This window comes from Erigeron canadensis, chromosome 4 (assembly GCF_010389155.1).
Source record: "Erigeron canadensis isolate Cc75 chromosome 4, C_canadensis_v1, whole genome shotgun sequence".
NCBI classification, from domain to species: Eukaryota; Viridiplantae; Streptophyta; class Magnoliopsida; order Asterales; family Asteraceae; genus Erigeron; species Erigeron canadensis.
Genome location: NC_057764.1, coordinates 30,994,947 through 31,013,408, shown reverse-complemented (window position 1 = coordinate 31,013,408; position 18,462 = coordinate 30,994,947). Strand labels below are relative to the sequence as shown.

Genomic DNA, 18,462 nt, shown 5'->3' with positions numbered 1-18,462 from the left:
AAAAAGTCAGTCCATATATTTTATATGACAAATTATATAGTATAAACAAATATTTTATGATCGAAGCTATAATAAGTAAAAATTATACATTTAATATGAGATGAAAAAGTAACCATATACGTATTATACACAAATAGCCAATCAAACAAAAACTTAAGTACACTAATTCACATCAACCCAAAGGCGACTATATAAACCCTACCACCCCCCACCATAAACCTTATTTTTCGAAACTCAAAACAACATGAAAATCCAACTTCCCTACATGTTCTTTTCCTTTTTCTTCCTTATGTCAACAACCACTTTACTTGCTCTAACTACCGCCGCCGGCAATTCTTTTCCACCAACATCCAACGACACCGATTTCATCCGTACAAGTTGCCAAACGACCTTATACCCACGATTATGTTTCACCTCTCTCTCCGGTTATTCCTCTGCGGTCCAACAAAACCCTGCCCGCCTTGCCCGTGTCGCGATTGGTGTCACTTTGTCTAAAGCCAACCATATGGCAAGATACGTTTCCAATATTTCCCGTAGCACCGATTATGGTACGTACTTAATTTTCTTTTACATATTCATACGCATAAAACTCTAAGAGTCGAATAAAAATTGGTGTTACAAATTAATACTCGTACATCCCTTAGTATTTACAATATATTTTGTGTGCGAATGAATCATATATTAATTTCTCTTGAATTTAAACTATATTTACACAGTATTATTATTCATGTTAAATCCATATATATCATAATTCAATAGATTTTTATTTTTAATTCTTAGTTAGTTGTAAACAATCTTTATATCTCTCTAATTTCGATCGTTATTTTCCGTGGTTATCGATTAATATGCACCAAACTTGCTATAATTTCCCTTAGTTCTATATATAGGAACAAATATTTATATATATATATATATAATAATAAATTCGTTTGATATCATAAAAGATAAGTGTTATAATTGATGTATGAACAAATTTTATATTTTCTCATCTATATACACAAAACTTGTCAAAGTCCAAACAATGTCATAAATGGATCAAAATTGTTATACTTACAAGTACAATTGTGTATTTTTAAAATTTTTTTTTTTTTTGTAGATAATCCAAGAGTCGCGGCCGCTATTCATGATTGCCACTCTGTGTTTGAAGACGCAGTGGATGAAATCCGGGGCTCTTTGAAACAAATGAGACGGTTAGGTGGGTCCGGAGAGTCGTTAAGGTTCCAACTCAGCAACGTACAGACGTGGATGAGTGCGGCATTGACCAATGAGGATACTTGTACGGACGGGTTTGAAGATATGCCGGACGACGAAGTGAAGGCGGACGTTTGTAACCGGGCAGTGAAGGTGAAGGAAGTAACTAGTAATGCTCTGGCTTTAGTTAACAGTTTTGCTAATACAATACAAACACCATGAGTGTTGTATCATTAAAAAAGTTTGTATTTTATTTGACCGTACAAGAGTACTAAATGTGAAAATGTAATTAAATTGAGTGATAGAGTTGATCGTTGGAGATTTTTGATTGTTGTTTAGAAAACTTATATTTATGTTCTATATACTTTAACGTATTATTGGGTTGTGTCATACGGAGAAAGTTATGGTTTAATTCTTCATGTTTATTTTGTCCATTTTTAATAGAACCAAACTTATTGTAATGTTGTTGCTCCACTTAGGCCGCATATGTGTACATTTGAGTTAAAAAGATAGGGAATTTAGAAACTCATCCAGATAATCGGAATTATAAAAGATGGGTACCTAACAAAATCTAAATGAATTTTTTTTTTTAATACTTTTAATCCTAAATTACTCTGAAAACTAAATGAAAATTTTTTTAATAAATATCTAAATTCTAATTAACCAAATGTTCATGATAATAACTTACGGCGGGCAAAAACATGCAATAAAAGACAACGGTTTAGGGTGGACAGAGTGTCTTTCCGTTAATGCATAAAAGGAGGTATATATGGACTTATTATTGGTGTGTAAAAAAGAAATAAGGTTTCTTTGTTCGGGCTACTCGGAGTTCTTGACTCAAACTTTTGCAGCCTAAGCGGGTATTCCGATGAGTCGTATTCGATCATTTTCTAGCCTTTCCAAAGATGTTTACGCGGAAAATTTTGAACCTAACCTCTTGTGTGAAAGCACCCCAAGGTGAGTTTCCCGTTGTTCAATCTCTAGGGCCTTTATAGTTTTTTTCGTAGTTAAATGTGTTTGTTTTCATTCACATTTGTCTAAAAAACCAACAAGTCATTGGCTTTCTAATAAGCGCTTTTTACTCCCAGATCCCCTGTTCGGGTCCCATCCTAACATCTATATTGGTTGATTTCAAGTATTTTAAGTCATGGGTTGTTTTTTATATGTATGTAATCATACCAATTCAATACTTTCATAAGTTTATCATCCGGTTCATCAGACTGCCCCAGGCTCGACGTGTGAGATGTAAGTCTAGCTACAGGAACAGTCAAGGACATACATGGATGGACGCAGTGGCGGAACCAAAGATAAAAGTGACCGGTAGCACAATTTTTTTCCACTAGTCTTGTATCGACACAAAGTAGCAATAATAACGACTACCTTGTTACGATTTTTAGCTTTTTTTTCAATGATTTTTGGCTATTTATAATGAATTTTAAGAATTTTTTTTTTACGCTTTTAAGAGTTTATATTTATCATTTAGTTGTACAGATACGTTTTTCTAAGTTTATTGATAGAAAAATGTTTCAAAGTTTAAAGTTGGTCACAATGACCAGTATCCCATATTTATTTGACCCGTAACACCAATAAAAAATACATCATTTTTTGAAAAATTGTACTATATGAATTTAACGGACCCATAGCTCTGGCTATCCCTAAAGTATGTGGTTCCTCCCCTAGATTGATGTCATGTACAAGAATTGAACACTACACCTTTACCAATTGAGGCTGCACCCTCAACGTACTCAATCTACACACTAGCTATATATACCAATTCAATATTGGCAGAGGTGGATCAAAGGGGCAAAAGAAGCCAATAATGTTCTCCATGAAACATAAATTTTATCATAAATTTTTAAAATTTTCTTATAAAATCTTCAACTTTGTCTCACTTTAGATTTGTTTTTTATAAGTTATCCAATTTTGTAACCTCTTCGATCTTTTTTCTGATATTGCCTTTGAATATTGATATATTGTCATTCATGATGTAACATAGTCCGTTTGTACTTTGGCCATGATTATTAAACCTTATCATCGAATGTAAAAAAATCAAGTTATGTTCTTTAGCGTACACCTTGATGATAAATGTTTAAAATGTATGTTTGCATTATAATCATATTGTATGTTTTAAATTGTTTTTATGTACTATATACGGTTAAGGCAGTGTTAGTTATTGGAATGATATTGACTCGTTATTGGAATGATATTGACTCGGTACCTATCCGTGAATTCATATTAGAGGGTACCCGCACAATGCAGCGGCGATGGCGGAACGGGTGGCGGTAGCAGTGTTAGTATAAACGTTATTGATGTAAAATAATAGCTAATTATTTTTAAAATTGAAAGATGTATGTTATAATTAATTTCATTAAGGTTATTATAAGTATATCATGTGAATATATATTTAATTTATATCCAAAGAAAAGTAAGGCCATATATTTAATGGAAGGAAATTTATCAAACCAACAATTATTAATAGAGTGGTTAGATTGCTGTTTTAAAAGCCATGAATCTCATGTTCAAGGCTTGCCAATAATAGCAAAAATTAATTTTTCAACATTTTAATAAATTTAGGGGTATTTTTTACTTTTCAAAGGCTTTAGATTTTGTTATGTATTTTTAAAAATTTTCGTATACGTTTTTAACATTTTGTTTTCTTTTAGATTTATTTTTTTATGGATTTTTTTTATTTTGTCTATCATAGAATTCTTTTCTGATACCACATTTGAATATAGTTCTTGTGAAAATGTAACCACCATCTAACACATAATATATATCTATCATGGTTCACATTGATATATGGCTACAATTTGGATTTGTTTTGATAATTCTATATATAGAGTTAAGTACTTTTTTCGTCTATGTGGTTTTTTGATTTTATAGTTTTTATTCTCGCCGTTAACTTTTGGCTAAAATCATCCCCGTATTTTGCATTTTATCTATGCCGTTATAAATTTGCCGTTAACCCCTCACATGCAACTTACGTGAGAGACATTTTCGTCTTTTTATATAGTTAAGTTCAATAATCGTCCATGCGGTTTATCGTTTTTGCATTTTTTATCATCGCTGTTAACAAATCTAGGAGAACTTTTCAAACAAAACAAAACAAACAAAAACTACCGGTAACAATTTAATCCAAACAAAACAAAAACCTATAGATACCTATATTTGAGGATCTAGTTAATTACCTTAAAATGCAAACACATACATACAATGTTTTAAATACCGGTAGTATTACCCGTAATACCGGTATCGGAGGTACTCTGATACAACTTTTTCTGATATCTTCAGTATTTTTCTGTATTACCTTTCCGGTATTTCCGGTATTCTCATTTTTTATTTTTTGAATTTTTTAAAAATTATACAAATTATATATAGTAAAGTAAAAGAACAATGATGAACAATCCGACATACATGAGAATTTAACATGGTTATGTCTAATCACTCAAGTCGAATGATTGGTTTATCTACGGGTCGAACTAGAGAGACATATGCATTGATCATTTTGGTATATAGGTAAAGTTTAGGCTTGAAATACAGTAAACTATTTACTATTGAATGATAATCAAATGTATTGTTGAGCATCCACAATGAAGAAAATTTTTTGAAAACTTTTTTTTTTTTTTTGCCACCTATGTACTTCATTAACTTCAAGCTATTAAAAAAGCTTTTACCCGAATGGAAAAACTTTTTCAGGGGAATGATATATCTACATTATTTGTCATCTACAACAATGTAGGGCTGTAAACAAACCAAACGAACACGAATGAGACTATGTTCATGTTCGTTCGTTTAACTTAACGAACGGTTCACGAACAGATAAACGAACATAATGCTATGTTCACGAACGAATAAACGAACATGATGGCTTGTTCATGTTCGTTCGTTTGTGTTCATGAACGAATGTTCACGAACACAATTAAACGAACACTAATGAACGAACACAAACAAACGAAATATTTATAAAATAAGTATTTTTATTCAAACTTTTTCTTAAAAATAAAGATATTAATAATATATATATATATACATATATATATGATATAAAAGAGATTTTTATATTTAAACTATAGTTAATTAGGTATTAATATATGTAAATGAACATGAACGAACAAATGTTCATGAACATAAATGAACTATTGTTCACGAACGATGGTTTACAAACATAAATGAACGAACGTTCACGAACAGATTATCGAACGTTCATGAACATAAATGAACGAACGAGAGGTTTGTTCATGTTCGTTCATTTAACTAAACGAACGGATATTTTTGTTCATGTTCGTTCATTTAACTAAACGAATGAACATGAACGAACTTCCAGCCGAACGGTTCATGAACTGTTTGGTTCGTTTACAGCCCTACAACAATATATGTTTTACCCAGTTGTAAACTGTACAGTAAAACATATACATTTGTTGTAGATTCACCTTCTGTTTTTAAAGGTTTTTATAAGACTAGATTGAGAAAAAACTTTTACTCAAAAGGTTGAGGTTTCACGACCTACTGGTCAATTAAGTCTTTTTACCCAATGGTGTCAACCTTTCATAAAGATTTTTTGTTACAAAAAAAGTCTTTCGTCAACTACCATTGAAGATGCCCCTAGGATGAACTAGTGGGTAAACACAAAAACCCTCCAATAATGACCAATCCTCCATTGTTGGGTGACAATTATAATCAATATTTAATATATATGTTGTGGCAGAAAAAAGAAAAAAACACATAAGAGGGTTAATCGGGAGGCTAAGAACCGTGGTTGCAAACAAGTTAGAACTTTTGAGCGAGTTTTCACTTCATTCAGTTTGAGATTTTATTAAATTTGAATTCAAGCTTAAGCTTAAATACGAAGATCAAAATAGATATGTAGCCAAGAGCGCTATTACCAGTCTATTTAAGCCTAGACGTGTTTAAGTGATAATATTATACATGTATCCTGAATTTGGAAATTGATTTAAGAAAAAAAAAAAAGTAATTAAATATACTCTACTTAGCAAAAAATTGCTATTAAAGGTTACTTTTATATCAATATCTGAGTTTTTCGAGCTAGACTTTAAACAACTTAATTAGTTCCTCTGGCACTTGCTTCTTGACGGTTCATCGAACTCGAGCTTAGCCTAGGCTAAACTCATCGTTTGCAACTCTACTTTCAACGAAAGGAGATGAAGGCAAGTAAAATCTTTGAGGGTAGTATACTAGTATGTGCTCTTGATTAAATTGATGGGTGTCTAATTTTTAGAACTTGTTTTCTATGAGGGCCTAAGGGTTGATCTTGTTCGGGGACTCACGGGTTGGCATCTTTTATCCATTTTCCTATTCGTGTATTTTTAATATTCAAGTGATACAAATAGACCCTATCAATCAATACTTACCATTGGACACGTTACTTTAGAGTTAATAAAATCATCATAATTATATATCACAGCTATGCAATATAGAGCTTTATCGTTTGTCATAAAAACCGTAAATTATGGTATATCCATCAAAAGCTATGATAAAAGTATGAGTTGCCTTTCTAGATGTATAAGTATAAATATGCACATGCACATTTGTGCATGTCTCTTGATAGATACAAAATCAAATGAGGATTCGGATTGGTGTCGTTCATATTAATATATTTTATTGCATGAGGGACAAGAAATCCTCATCAACGAAAGCATGGAATTATTTGTCTTTTGGTATATGAGTGAAATGTGGTTTTTGGGGTCTTGTGATTTTTATAATGTTGGAAGTGATAATTGTTGTAAGGATGGAAAAAAGGCGAGTCTGTTGGAATGATGGAAAACGAGAGGTGCGTGATGTGTGATATAAAATTCTCCCTACATACTATATAACATAAAATAAATATTTGAACTTTTAAATTATCTTTAGTTATGTTTTTAAGCAAACCTTAACTTTGCTATGCACATTCCTAAATTCAATCAATCTAGATAAACATAAATCCATAACCACATGTTTTAGGATACGTTATACAAGTTATATGCTCATAGGAACATGTAGAAGTGAAATGATTACTTTTTATATGTTGACTTTATCAGGAATTATGTTGTCTTACAAACTTGCACGGTAAGTCATGAGTTTCATCTCAGGTATGCATTGTCTGCGCGCTTCATTCGACTCAATTGAATGTTACTATGGTGTCTCGAATGCTAACTATTAACTTAATGTTAAAAAAAATTGTAGGAAGGATGAGATATCAAGATGATGTTAAAAAAAATTGTAGGAAGGATGAGATATCAAGATGATTTGGAGGTTGTTTGTTACGAGGAAATTAACGTGCGTGATGATATGAAGGATGTTCATCTTCAGTTGTTTATGAGAATGGATAAAGAAGGATGGAGACAGATAATGGTAGATGACACAAATTGATTTGATAATGTTTATTAGTGATTAGAAATTATTTGGTTTTGTAACTAGAATGGGGACAGATAATTGTACATGACAAACATTTTAATCTCAAAACTAGACCATGAACCAGACACAACTTTGGAGTTGTGTTTGGGGGAGTGGCTCAAGCATAATTCGTTACTGGTAGACTGGTGGTAGCTATACACTATACAGCACCAAGAACTAGATTTCTGAGTTAGATCAAACATAGTAGACCAGATTTTATACGCTTGGAAAAAACATTAAGTTGGAAAAAATATTGTTTGCAGTCGACCGTGCGAATGTTGTGACTCTTGGGGAGGATACACTGTTTGCTCGAATTTCATGAAAATATCAAAAGAAAAAGCCGTAAATTTTGGATATTGTTGGTAAGAGTTTCTCAAGGTACAATACTGAAATTATTAACGAAAACAAAACTTTGTAAATCATCAAGCATTCAACATCAAAGATGATGCCCACCCACTAATAAACAAGCCCAGGCCACTGAAAAGCTAACATTATTGCTATATAAGAACACGAAAAATACATAAGCTGTGGACGACAGGAAGAGCAGAATTTTTATGTGATGACAGTGGGGGCAGAACGGCCAGTGAACTCTTGCATCTTCGACAACTTTAAAGCGACCTCCACCTGGTACCAAACATATATCCCGTATCAAATCTATGATCAAACCTCGCAAAGCATTAACTGTGCTTTTTTACACAATATTTTTCTTGAGAAAGTTGGTCCACTACTTGGAACACAAATTTTTAAATATTAAGGGAACACAAAAATCTCGAAATCAGTCTAAACTTCTAAATCAACTTTTCCGTAATTGTGTCAATCCAGCAACCCATTTAACAATTACACTGAATGAATTAACCAACGCCCTTTCGAATAAAAAGTACTGGATACCTTTTATATCTGGTCCTATGTACAATTTCAGCAAAATAATTGATACATGTTACATAAAGTTTCATTTCACATGTGTGTATCAATTTCATTTTTGTTCTTGGTTATTTACCTTAATGTTTCTCAGTATATAGGCATCTTCAAAATTCTGGTTGCATTAAATTTACATATTCCAACTCCTATGGAGTAACCTAGTGGTTGGGTTGGGGTAGTCTAAGACTTATGTTTTGTTTTTACACATAAGGAGTGTTTGGTTATTTAATTTGGGTTTAAAGTGGGAATGGGAATGGATTTTCAAACCCACCACCTTTGGTGGGTTTATGATAATGGCTATTATTATGGGTTTGATACCCAATTTATATTTCCAAGGCTACCAACCAAACACCTTCTACAGGCATGAAAGTCATTTCTTCATACCTATAAACCGAACACATTATACATATAATATTCTTTTTATCATGACTCATGAGTCACGAGTTGGGTTCCTCCAAAAGGAGGTCTCAAGTCCAAACCCCATAAAACACATAGCCACTCCCACTTTCATAATAGATTTGCCCAGCCTACGAAGAGTCACTGTGTATAACTCCCGTAGAAATAGTAAGATATCAAAGATGGGGTACCAACAAAAGAAGAAATATATATATATATATACACCTACCATTCCTACCAAGATATATTTACTTTTCTTTATGTATACATAGATATACTATTAAAATGTGGAGATAAGATGTATTACCAGAGGAGAAAGCGCATCCTGAGATTCTCTTCCAGTCTTTGACGAGTCCTTTTCATATTGCTCGATGTAAAGACGAATTGTGGCACCTTCTGACCCTGTCCCAGATAAACGGAAAACCTACAACACCAATTAACGAACATTGATAAGGGTGTATAGCTTAAGAGGTTTTTTACTTAAATATATATAGAAGCCACAATGATACACAGATCGACCTTTTATCTAAACACGTTGAGAAATAAAATAATATTTCGATTGCCACTCACCAAACGAGAACCATCTTCGAATAAATAGCGAATTCCCTGATTTTTGGAGATTGAACCATCAACAGGATCTTTGTATTCAAATTCATCGGCACTGGCAACATTTGCAACATCTGATCGTATTCCCTTTATGGTTCTGCTCAAATAAATAGCAGAAGGTAAACAGAACCGTGCAGACAGCCCAAGTCACAATTTAAGAGGTGGAAAATTTGAGCCATCCACTTATAAATGGATCCCTAAAGGTGTCATATAGAAATATTTGCTTAAAATAAAAAACGTCAAATGTTTTACTTGTTAACTTCACTAATATTGGACTGCAACTTGACCAAGTGAGCCATTAGATCCTTTGCAGCACCTGCATCAACATTCTAAAAAAAAGACAATAGTTTTGATTAATATAAACGTTAATCTCAATTTCAAGCTCATAAATTATTGTCTGATCATACTATTGGTAACTAAAATTTATAAAGACCTCATAATCGTAGCGGGTATAATAGTGGCGTCCAAAGGTAGCCCAGTGCTGCTTCACAATGTCTTCAACAGTCACAAGCTTTCCACCATTGAGATTGTCCTTGTTTTTATAAGCAAGAATCGACATCCAAGCCAGCACAGCCCAGATTCCATCCTTCTCACGTATATGATCAGACCCTATACAATGTAGACAAAATCTTATCAATATAAGCAACTGTAACTTTTCGTAATTGCCAACACTTTTCTTCAGGCCCTCCTCACTCTTTTGCTCTCTGTACTATTCAATAATAGGATGTGGCAATCTCAACCCATTCGTTAACCATTGGGTTGATTTGAAATGTCTTGTATGTCAAACAGGTCAGATCAAAAAATTTAGTTTCAATACTAACTATTTACTAACATGGACCAAAAGGTATATCCAGGTTAACCCAAACCGGCTCATTTCAAGCCCACCTTTGATGATGACCCATTCCAACCCAAATTCAGTTCCATCCATTACTAATCTTGCTATCTCTACTATTAACTCAGAAACAAAAGGTAAAAAATCAAACAAGCCCATATATAACGGATGGGTCAAAAACTCAATATATAATATGGCTTTCCAAATTATGAACTACAAAATTCTGACAATTTTTTCCTATTAGCTAGCAGCACAAAGGGAAACTTACCAGTTCCAAAACTCTCTTCACCACAGACTGAACATAATCCAGCATCCATCAAGTTACCAAAAAATTTCCAGCCGGTTGGTACCTTTAACAGTGGAACATTAAGAATGAGTGACTTTGCTTTTAGAAAATTGCCTAGAGTCAACGCCCTACCTACAATTATATTTGTCATTTTGTATGTGCAACGAGTACCTCAAAAAACTTCAGGTTGAGACTTTTAGCTACAACATCAAGAGCAGCAGATGTTGGCATGCTCCTACGGACAGAAAAGTCACAGTTACATGTCGAATATATTTCCATTGGACTTAGAAATAAGCAAAATTATCATGTGCATGATGATAGGACAAATTACACGACATTACATAAAGGTGAACACGTCATGACTTTGAACAATTTATCTAAATACAGGTCGGATTTGGTTATGTTTTATATGTATGGTTCAAACCAGTTCTGGAACCTGGAAGATTCATAGAAAGGGAATCCGACAAAGGGGTCAAGCTGGCAAAACAAGTAGAAGATCGTCCCGAGTGTAGCTACACAAAAGCTTCTGAATCGCTATTTATTGCAGAAATAAATTTCTGCCGACCGACCCACAAAAACCGCTTCAGAAATAATTCATTCTGACCCATAGCCACGATCAGACATGTACATTGAAAAATTAAGCAAAGTTATATAAAAACAAGAGTAACCTGGCAACACCCTTCAACCCAGATGAGAAGTATGGTATAGATTGGACTGCATTTGCAGCAATGATAGCGACAGAATCTGAAGGTGTAACAAAAAACCTGAAACCAGGAAGAAGAAAAGTTATCGAGACTCTTCCAAGAGGAAGTTGCAATCGTAGGCATTTGCATCAATGACAGTTTACCTTTTGCCAAGAACCATGTTCCTATCGGCATCACCGTCTGCGGCGGCACCAAATTCTGGGGGGTTACTATCAGGATTGTTACCTAGTCCCATCCGCGATACCAACTCTTTCGCATAGGTAAGGTTGGGATCAGGATGTCCCCCACCAAAGTCTTCCTGTTTGCATCATAAAAGTTCAGTGAATAACAATGTAGAATACGTAACTTACAAGCATAACAAGACAAATATACACACGGTTATCTCATGCATTGTAGTGGCTTTGCAAAAATTAAGAGAGGAAAAATTGGGTTGATGTTCAACACAGGTTGCAGTTTGAAAAAATGTTTTCCAGGTTCAGGTTGATATGGATTGGCCCATGCTAGGATGACCAGCAAACACTTCTTTTGTTATTTTTTAAAAAATAGTAATTTACGAAGTAATTATGATTAGAAAACAATATGACCAAATATAGATTATACGCATTATAGTTAGATTTCGGACAATGTTTAACCATTTGACCTTTAACATTTACATTTGGGCCGCCTCAGATTAAACAAGGCCCAAACTGAGCCAGTCATAAGTAAATGGGTTAAATTGCTACCTTCAACTAAAATCAAAGAACAAAATCAGATATATTAGATGGTAGAAATAACCTTGGGCACACAGTTTAACAATGAGCTCTCTTTTGCTCCAAGCTCTTCAACAAATATACGTGAAGCATAGGCTCCAGCAACTCCGTGAAGTGCATCATAACTATTAAATCACAGCACAATCAGCATCAAACAGATAATCACAAACAAAAAAAAGAGAAATATGCACGTCGGTGTGTAATAGTACGCACCAAAAACTAAATTGTGGAGATGCAATCAACTTCTGGATTGACGAAAAGTCAAAGATTGACCTGAAAATAATTCACAAATCATGACTCATGCAACATTGATGTCATAACTCATTTTCCTTTTGTGAAAGTAGATATATTGGAAGAAAGTTATAGATCAATAGTTATCATACTTCATCAATTTCACATAGTCACTTGCTGAGTCAAAAACATCAACATCAAATTGGCCATCAGGACCTGAGAAGTTTGAAACGCCAATTGCCGAGATATCAACCTGTATACACATGTTAAGTAGATCGATCAAAACAATGCCTATGATATATGTTTTCAAACTTTACACTAGTTTGAGCGTCCAACATTACATCTGGCAGGCCTTCTGCAATAAAATATTCCTTTATTGTTTTTGTGTTCTCAAAGATCTTGTCAGTAACTCCTTCGGGTGCTGGCCCACCATTTCCCATATTGTACTTGATTCCAAAATCCTGAAAGAATTAGCATGAAATATGTAAGTTCCACTGAATTGCTATCATGTTTAAAGTTTGTTGTCAAAAAGAAATTACAGCATACCTCATTGGGACCACCTGGGTTGTGACTGGCTGTCAATATAAATGCCCCATTTGCTTTGGAACCCTGGAAATTTAAAGAGCAGGAAGGAATTTACACGTTAGCAAGCTAACCCTCGCTACAGGTGGCAAGACTTACAGGTCGAGCCAGTTAAAGGTTTAAAACAGGTCATTTTGGTACTGGGTCGTAATGGTCCAGCTTCGGTTAAGTAAACCCAAACATTTTCCCTGCTCATATTAATAAAAACTTTGTACAAGACTTTCTACAGGTGATGTGCATTAATGAATAAACTTTAGTCACTTTCAACCCATTTGCCCGTTTGCAAATAGGCTAACATTTTTTGACCCATTTGAGATAAAAAGACCAACCAAATTGACCAATGTTAATAAGGGGAATAGCCACCCTCTAATCCCCACTGTTGCTTGGTTGAGATTAATTTATAGCAGATAAACTTACATCAGTGCCAACTCTTTCACGTACGACTGCTGATACGGCGGGTGTTGATAGAAGTCCATTTTGGCCAACCCAGACACGTCTTACACCATTTGCAGCTGCCATTTTAATTATAATCTGCAGTTTTTGAGATAAAGATACATTCACTAAAATAATTATTTATAAGTAACTAACATGCACAGCTGACACAGTAAAAAGCCATATTATTTTTTAAAAAATTTATTCACTGTTCTCTCCTCATTTTCAACAAGAATCATTTTGAAGTTCTGATTTATCATGATTTTTTTCCATGTGTTTTGAAAAGATATTTATCAAAGGTTTAAAGACTCTGTTACAAAAGTTAATATAAGTACCTGGATTGCATCCTTTGAATAGTAGCGCCCATCACCGGAGACAACAAGTGTAGAGCCTGCATTAAAGAAAAAATTATATATCCCTGAAGCAGGACAAAGCACAATAGACAAACGCACTCCATACAGTTTCTATTTGCTACTCACCCATCTTATGATTGAAATTCAACTTTGACAAAAATAATTAAAGCTAGGAACAAGCCTTAATACATGGAGACTAGAAAGGTTACAGTCCCCTGTATTGAGAAAGAAACCAAGTGGTTGTCACTTGTCGGTTAAAAGCTTTCTTGAGAAAAATTTGCAGTGTAGGGGTAAGGACAAGTTTGTTAATAAAAAAGAAGAAGAAGAAGCTCTATTAACAAAGAAAATTTTCCGTATGACTTGACAGAGTATCAAACTCAGTATTGCTAACACAGATTCCTGAAAATTATGAGTGGCACAATCCTACCTTTAACATTCTCTGCGGAGAGGGCGTTGAATGTTGATTGAACAAAATTATGCAAGTAATGCGGTTGGGTGAATACTTTTACCTGAAATGTTTCAAGTAGTATTGGATTGGTTAGCCGGTTAAGATGAAACTGCATATCATTATTGAAGAACATCTTTCAACCAAAAACATATTACACAGAAATGGGCCCTTCTCATGAACTATTGAGGATAGTTGTGTGGTTAAGATGAAACTGCATATCATTATTGAAGAACATCTTTCAACCAAAAATTATTACACAGAAATGGGCCCTTCTCATGAACTATTGAAGATAGTTGTGTGTTAATAAATATAGGTAGCTTCTGTGAATAGCACACATATAGTAGCAAGTTAAAGATGAAAAAGTCAAATCTTATTAGTTATTTTACTAAAGATATTTGAAGGACTGTATGAAATGAAGGTTCCCTTAAAGACAAAAAGTCAAGAGTAACAACTAAACAAATCTTATTAGTTATATTACTGAGGAGAAACTACAGAGCTATGTATGAAAATTTAATAAACACATATGCATGTACTAGGATTGCAAATGGATAACCAAAAATTCCACATTAAGTGATGTATTTCCAGACTTACATATGATGTGAGCAAATGTGGATATAGCTATAGAGTGCATGGTATAAACCAACACATTCACGTATTATGTTAGCAAAAAAGAGACGCAAATTAACTCAGTACAAGAAAATGTGTGCAAATGTATCAATCCAAGTTACAAGTAGAACACAAACGCAAGATCCCCGACTAACTTGGAATTTCTTCAAAAAGAAAAAAAATTAATTGAAAGAAACCCACACAGATCTTTCAAATTTGATCAAAGGACGTTCCTAGATTAAGTATTACCCAACCCTCCCACAAGATGACAAACACGTGTATTTTAAGACAGCATTGATTCCAGGATTTCAAACTGTGGTCTTTGAATTCAAATAATCCATGCAAAAATGTCAAATTGTGGTCTTCATATTGTTTCACTTTCTCCATTTTCCTTTCAGAATGTATACAAATATGCCCATACTTAGTCAAGTCATGTTGAGCCATACTGTGAATAATGCTATAAGCCTATTATCCTGATACAACTTCAGCTTTGATTCGTTCATGACTAATTTTACTAAGATTCTTCAACATACAGCGTCCACCACTCTTAGCCGCTACATAATATCTTGATTCACCAAACTATCCCGTTGACAAGCGTGAACAACCATTAGCATCTTTATCGACTTCATTTCCCCTGCAACTTGTTCATGGAAATCCAAACTCTTTCTAGAGTGCACTTGAGGATATCTTGAGATCCTTTCAATGCCTTGTACCATTCTAGGATCTTCTGAACTATACTAAATCGGTTAAGACCAACTAGCAATTCATCGTCCTTTCTCCCTTCTAGATGATCAACCACATCCTAAGTTTCATTCTATATCCTTATTTTGTCGGGTTTATTTCCCAATTTGGGCTCATTGTTCTACTTATGTAAGGTCTTCATCATAAAAGTACTTTTCCTTACAGAAAGTCATAAACATCCTATTTTCCTGGACTCTGAAAACATTACCAATCCAGCTTCATACCTAATCATAGCATTTATAATCATTACATTCTACTTTGATTGCTCATTGTATTAACATATATGTGAGTGAAGGCGACGTTTTCATCTAGCCAAACTTTGGTTCCTATCTCAAGTAACCGCTGCATCCGCTGCCATATGTCGCCTGTTTTACCCTGACTATTCAGTTCGAGGTTCAACTTCGTATTTGTAACTAATTATCTTGTTGTATTACTTAAACTATTTTCAATCTTCGACAAAAAACTGTAACCATGTTGGATCTGATACCGCATAAAAGGTCTCTAAGTAATTTTAACTCAATAATGTGCTTCTCAATTAATTCAGCTCTACTACACAAAATAGCCATAACCAGATTTAAAAATAGATAAAACGATACTGGAGTATAATTGACGGTTATCAAAGTTACCATTGTATGTATTGATCTAAAACTCTCCTAAGTATATGTATATCTTGCAAACCGAAACCAAAAAGTTAACTGGATGTATCCGGTTACCATACATACAATAAAGATCCGAATACACTTATATATGAAAAATATGCTTTAAACTATACATGATTCAATAGTTTACCTATGTGTCAACTGTCAAGTCACACTAAAATATGTGATTGATTGATTGATTGATCGCGGATTCAAATGATATCGTGCTTTTAACGAATCAATAAAACTGGATCCAATTCGTCCAAATCTTATGTTAAATATTACAAAACAGTATAGCATAAGATTTGAACAGATAGAAAGAATCCGAATTTATCGATTCATTATAAAGCATAATATCATTTCAAAATTAATTCAAATCCGTGATCAATCAATCAATCTCACACCAGAATTCAAAATGTCATAATCCGATCGCAATTAAAGCATGCATCAACAGTATATATATATATATATATATATTGTAGAATAACAATCAAATCATGCAAACAGATCTATGAAAAAACAAAAATATAAATGTAAATTGAGATTAAAAATTGAAAACGAAAAGAGGACCTTCTTTCTGAGACCAGAAGTGCCAGGTTTTTGGCCTTCAATAGGCGACGATTCGATCCGATTAACCTTGAAACTCGTCATTACTGTTTTTTTGTTTACCTGTAAAACGTTTAACTAATTATAAAAACTCGATCGAACTATAGTATAGTATATGTATATATGTATATATATATATATATATATGTATATGTGTGTATTAGAATTAGATGCTTACAGAAGGAGTAAGAGGTTGGCGTAAGTGTAGAGAGAGTGAGTGAAGGATGTGGAAAGAAAAAAATAGAAGAGTGAGATATACGTGACAACGTGGCGGGGGATATTCCTATTATTCCGAACCACACGTCACTATAATACGTATATATGTAATTATTATTATTATATGTATATCTTCTGTATATATGTATAGGTAATGATCAATCCTTTTAAATTATTAGCCTAAAAATTCTCGTGTTAACGAGTGGATTTTATAGGTTAAAAAGTGGATATATTAGGAGAATGTATATTTCTGTATATATGTATAGGTAATCATCAATCCTCCTAAATTATTAGCCTAAAAATTCTCCTAATTAATAGGATTGTGATATTTGTTAACGAGTGAATTCCATGGGTTAAAAATTAGATATATTAGAAGGATTTTTAGAAGGATTGATTAGGAGGATTTATCATTTTTCTATATGTATATGTCTAATGTTAATTCGAAAGAGCGATTCAGACGGTGATGTGTATCGACTTGATGAGATCTGAGATTAGACACCCACCCACTTCCATTGGATCTAACCGCTGATATTCTAGGAATATATTTATTTTTATGTTCTTGTTAAAAAATAAGATTGATTGGGTTTTTAATTTAGGAAATGATATATATCCATTCTAAAAATATTGAGATAGTATAGATTGTTTGGCTTATTTTTTAGAGGAAAATATCAATTTCCTTTTTATAACTTTACTTAAGATATCAAAAGATTTTTTTTCAAGCTATTATTAAAGTTTTACTTGAAAAATTCGAATTTGTAGTCTTACCACATAAGTTATAAGCCTCTTGACATTTATTTAACGCTACAAGTAATTTTTGGAATGTATAAGGGTAAAGTTGTTAAATCTAGCTAGAGGTTGGACAAATTATTTACAGGCAAAAGAAGAAATGAAACAAGTTTTTAATTGTTTCGAATTTTATGAAGCTCAATTTTTGTATGCGTATATTTGTATTTATTTTTATATATATGCATGGATCGCTTTTGAGCATAAAAGAATTCTACATTTATGTTTGAGTGTTTGACGATCTCCTTTTCACATTTGAATCGAATGTTGAGCTAATAAATCAATATGTGCTCACACTTTAATATAGTTGGATATTAATATTTAAGACTTTTAACCGATGAGAACCTATTTTATAAAGTTAAATTCCCAAAAGCATTGAAATGACCATGTCATTGCCTCATAAAGTTCCCAAAAGCATTGAAACTGACCATGTCATTGCCTCATTGGTATAACAAGCTCATCTATCTATCATATTAATTTCAACTACTAAATTCAGTAATTTAATTGAGCTATTTACATGTATATAGTATACTGACCTGCAAACATTTAGGTGTTATGGTTATATATATTTACAATCTTATGGTTATAAAAAATGTATACAACACTTCTATATTTAACCAAGTAAACAGTTATAGTAACAAATTAAGAATCCAACCATAAATCCTTTAAATTTAAAGTCAACAATGCTACAACCCTGAATCGTTGGTGAAGAATGTAACTAGGTGAAGTTATAAACTAAACCGTATCAGAAGTT

General features: G+C 33.2%; 2 protein-coding genes across 2 annotated transcripts; one reads left to right on the top strand and one right to left on the bottom strand.

Moving 5' to 3' along the window:
- Window positions 1–226: 226 nt before the first annotated feature.
- Window positions 227–1,581, top strand: LOC122596763 (pectinesterase inhibitor 7-like). Its single transcript, XM_043769391.1, has 2 exons — window positions 227–548; window positions 1,097–1,581. The coding sequence occupies exons 1-2, from the start codon at window positions 245–247 to the stop codon at window positions 1,411–1,413; spliced, it is 621 nt and encodes a 206-aa protein (XP_043625326.1). The 5' UTR covers window positions 227–244; the 3' UTR covers window positions 1,414–1,581.
- A 6,325-nt stretch (window positions 1,582–7,906) lies between these two features.
- On the bottom strand, window positions 7,907–16,954 carry LOC122596646 (phosphoglucomutase, cytoplasmic). The gene is made up of 19 exons (XM_043769258.1): window positions 16,888–16,954; window positions 16,674–16,772; window positions 14,098–14,179; window positions 13,653–13,708; window positions 13,303–13,416; window positions 12,850–12,912; window positions 12,645–12,764; window positions 12,456–12,556; window positions 12,286–12,345; window positions 12,098–12,197; window positions 11,467–11,621; window positions 11,288–11,383; window positions 10,791–10,854; window positions 10,602–10,683; window positions 9,935–10,110; window positions 9,754–9,830; window positions 9,466–9,598; window positions 9,203–9,319; window positions 7,907–8,205 (listed from the first exon to the last, which is right to left on the bottom strand). The coding sequence occupies exons 2-19, from the start codon at window positions 16,752–16,754 to the stop codon at window positions 8,134–8,136; spliced, it is 1,749 nt and encodes a 582-aa protein (XP_043625193.1). The 5' UTR covers window positions 16,755–16,772; window positions 16,888–16,954; the 3' UTR covers window positions 7,907–8,133.
- Between the last annotated feature and the right edge of the window lie 1,508 nt (window positions 16,955–18,462).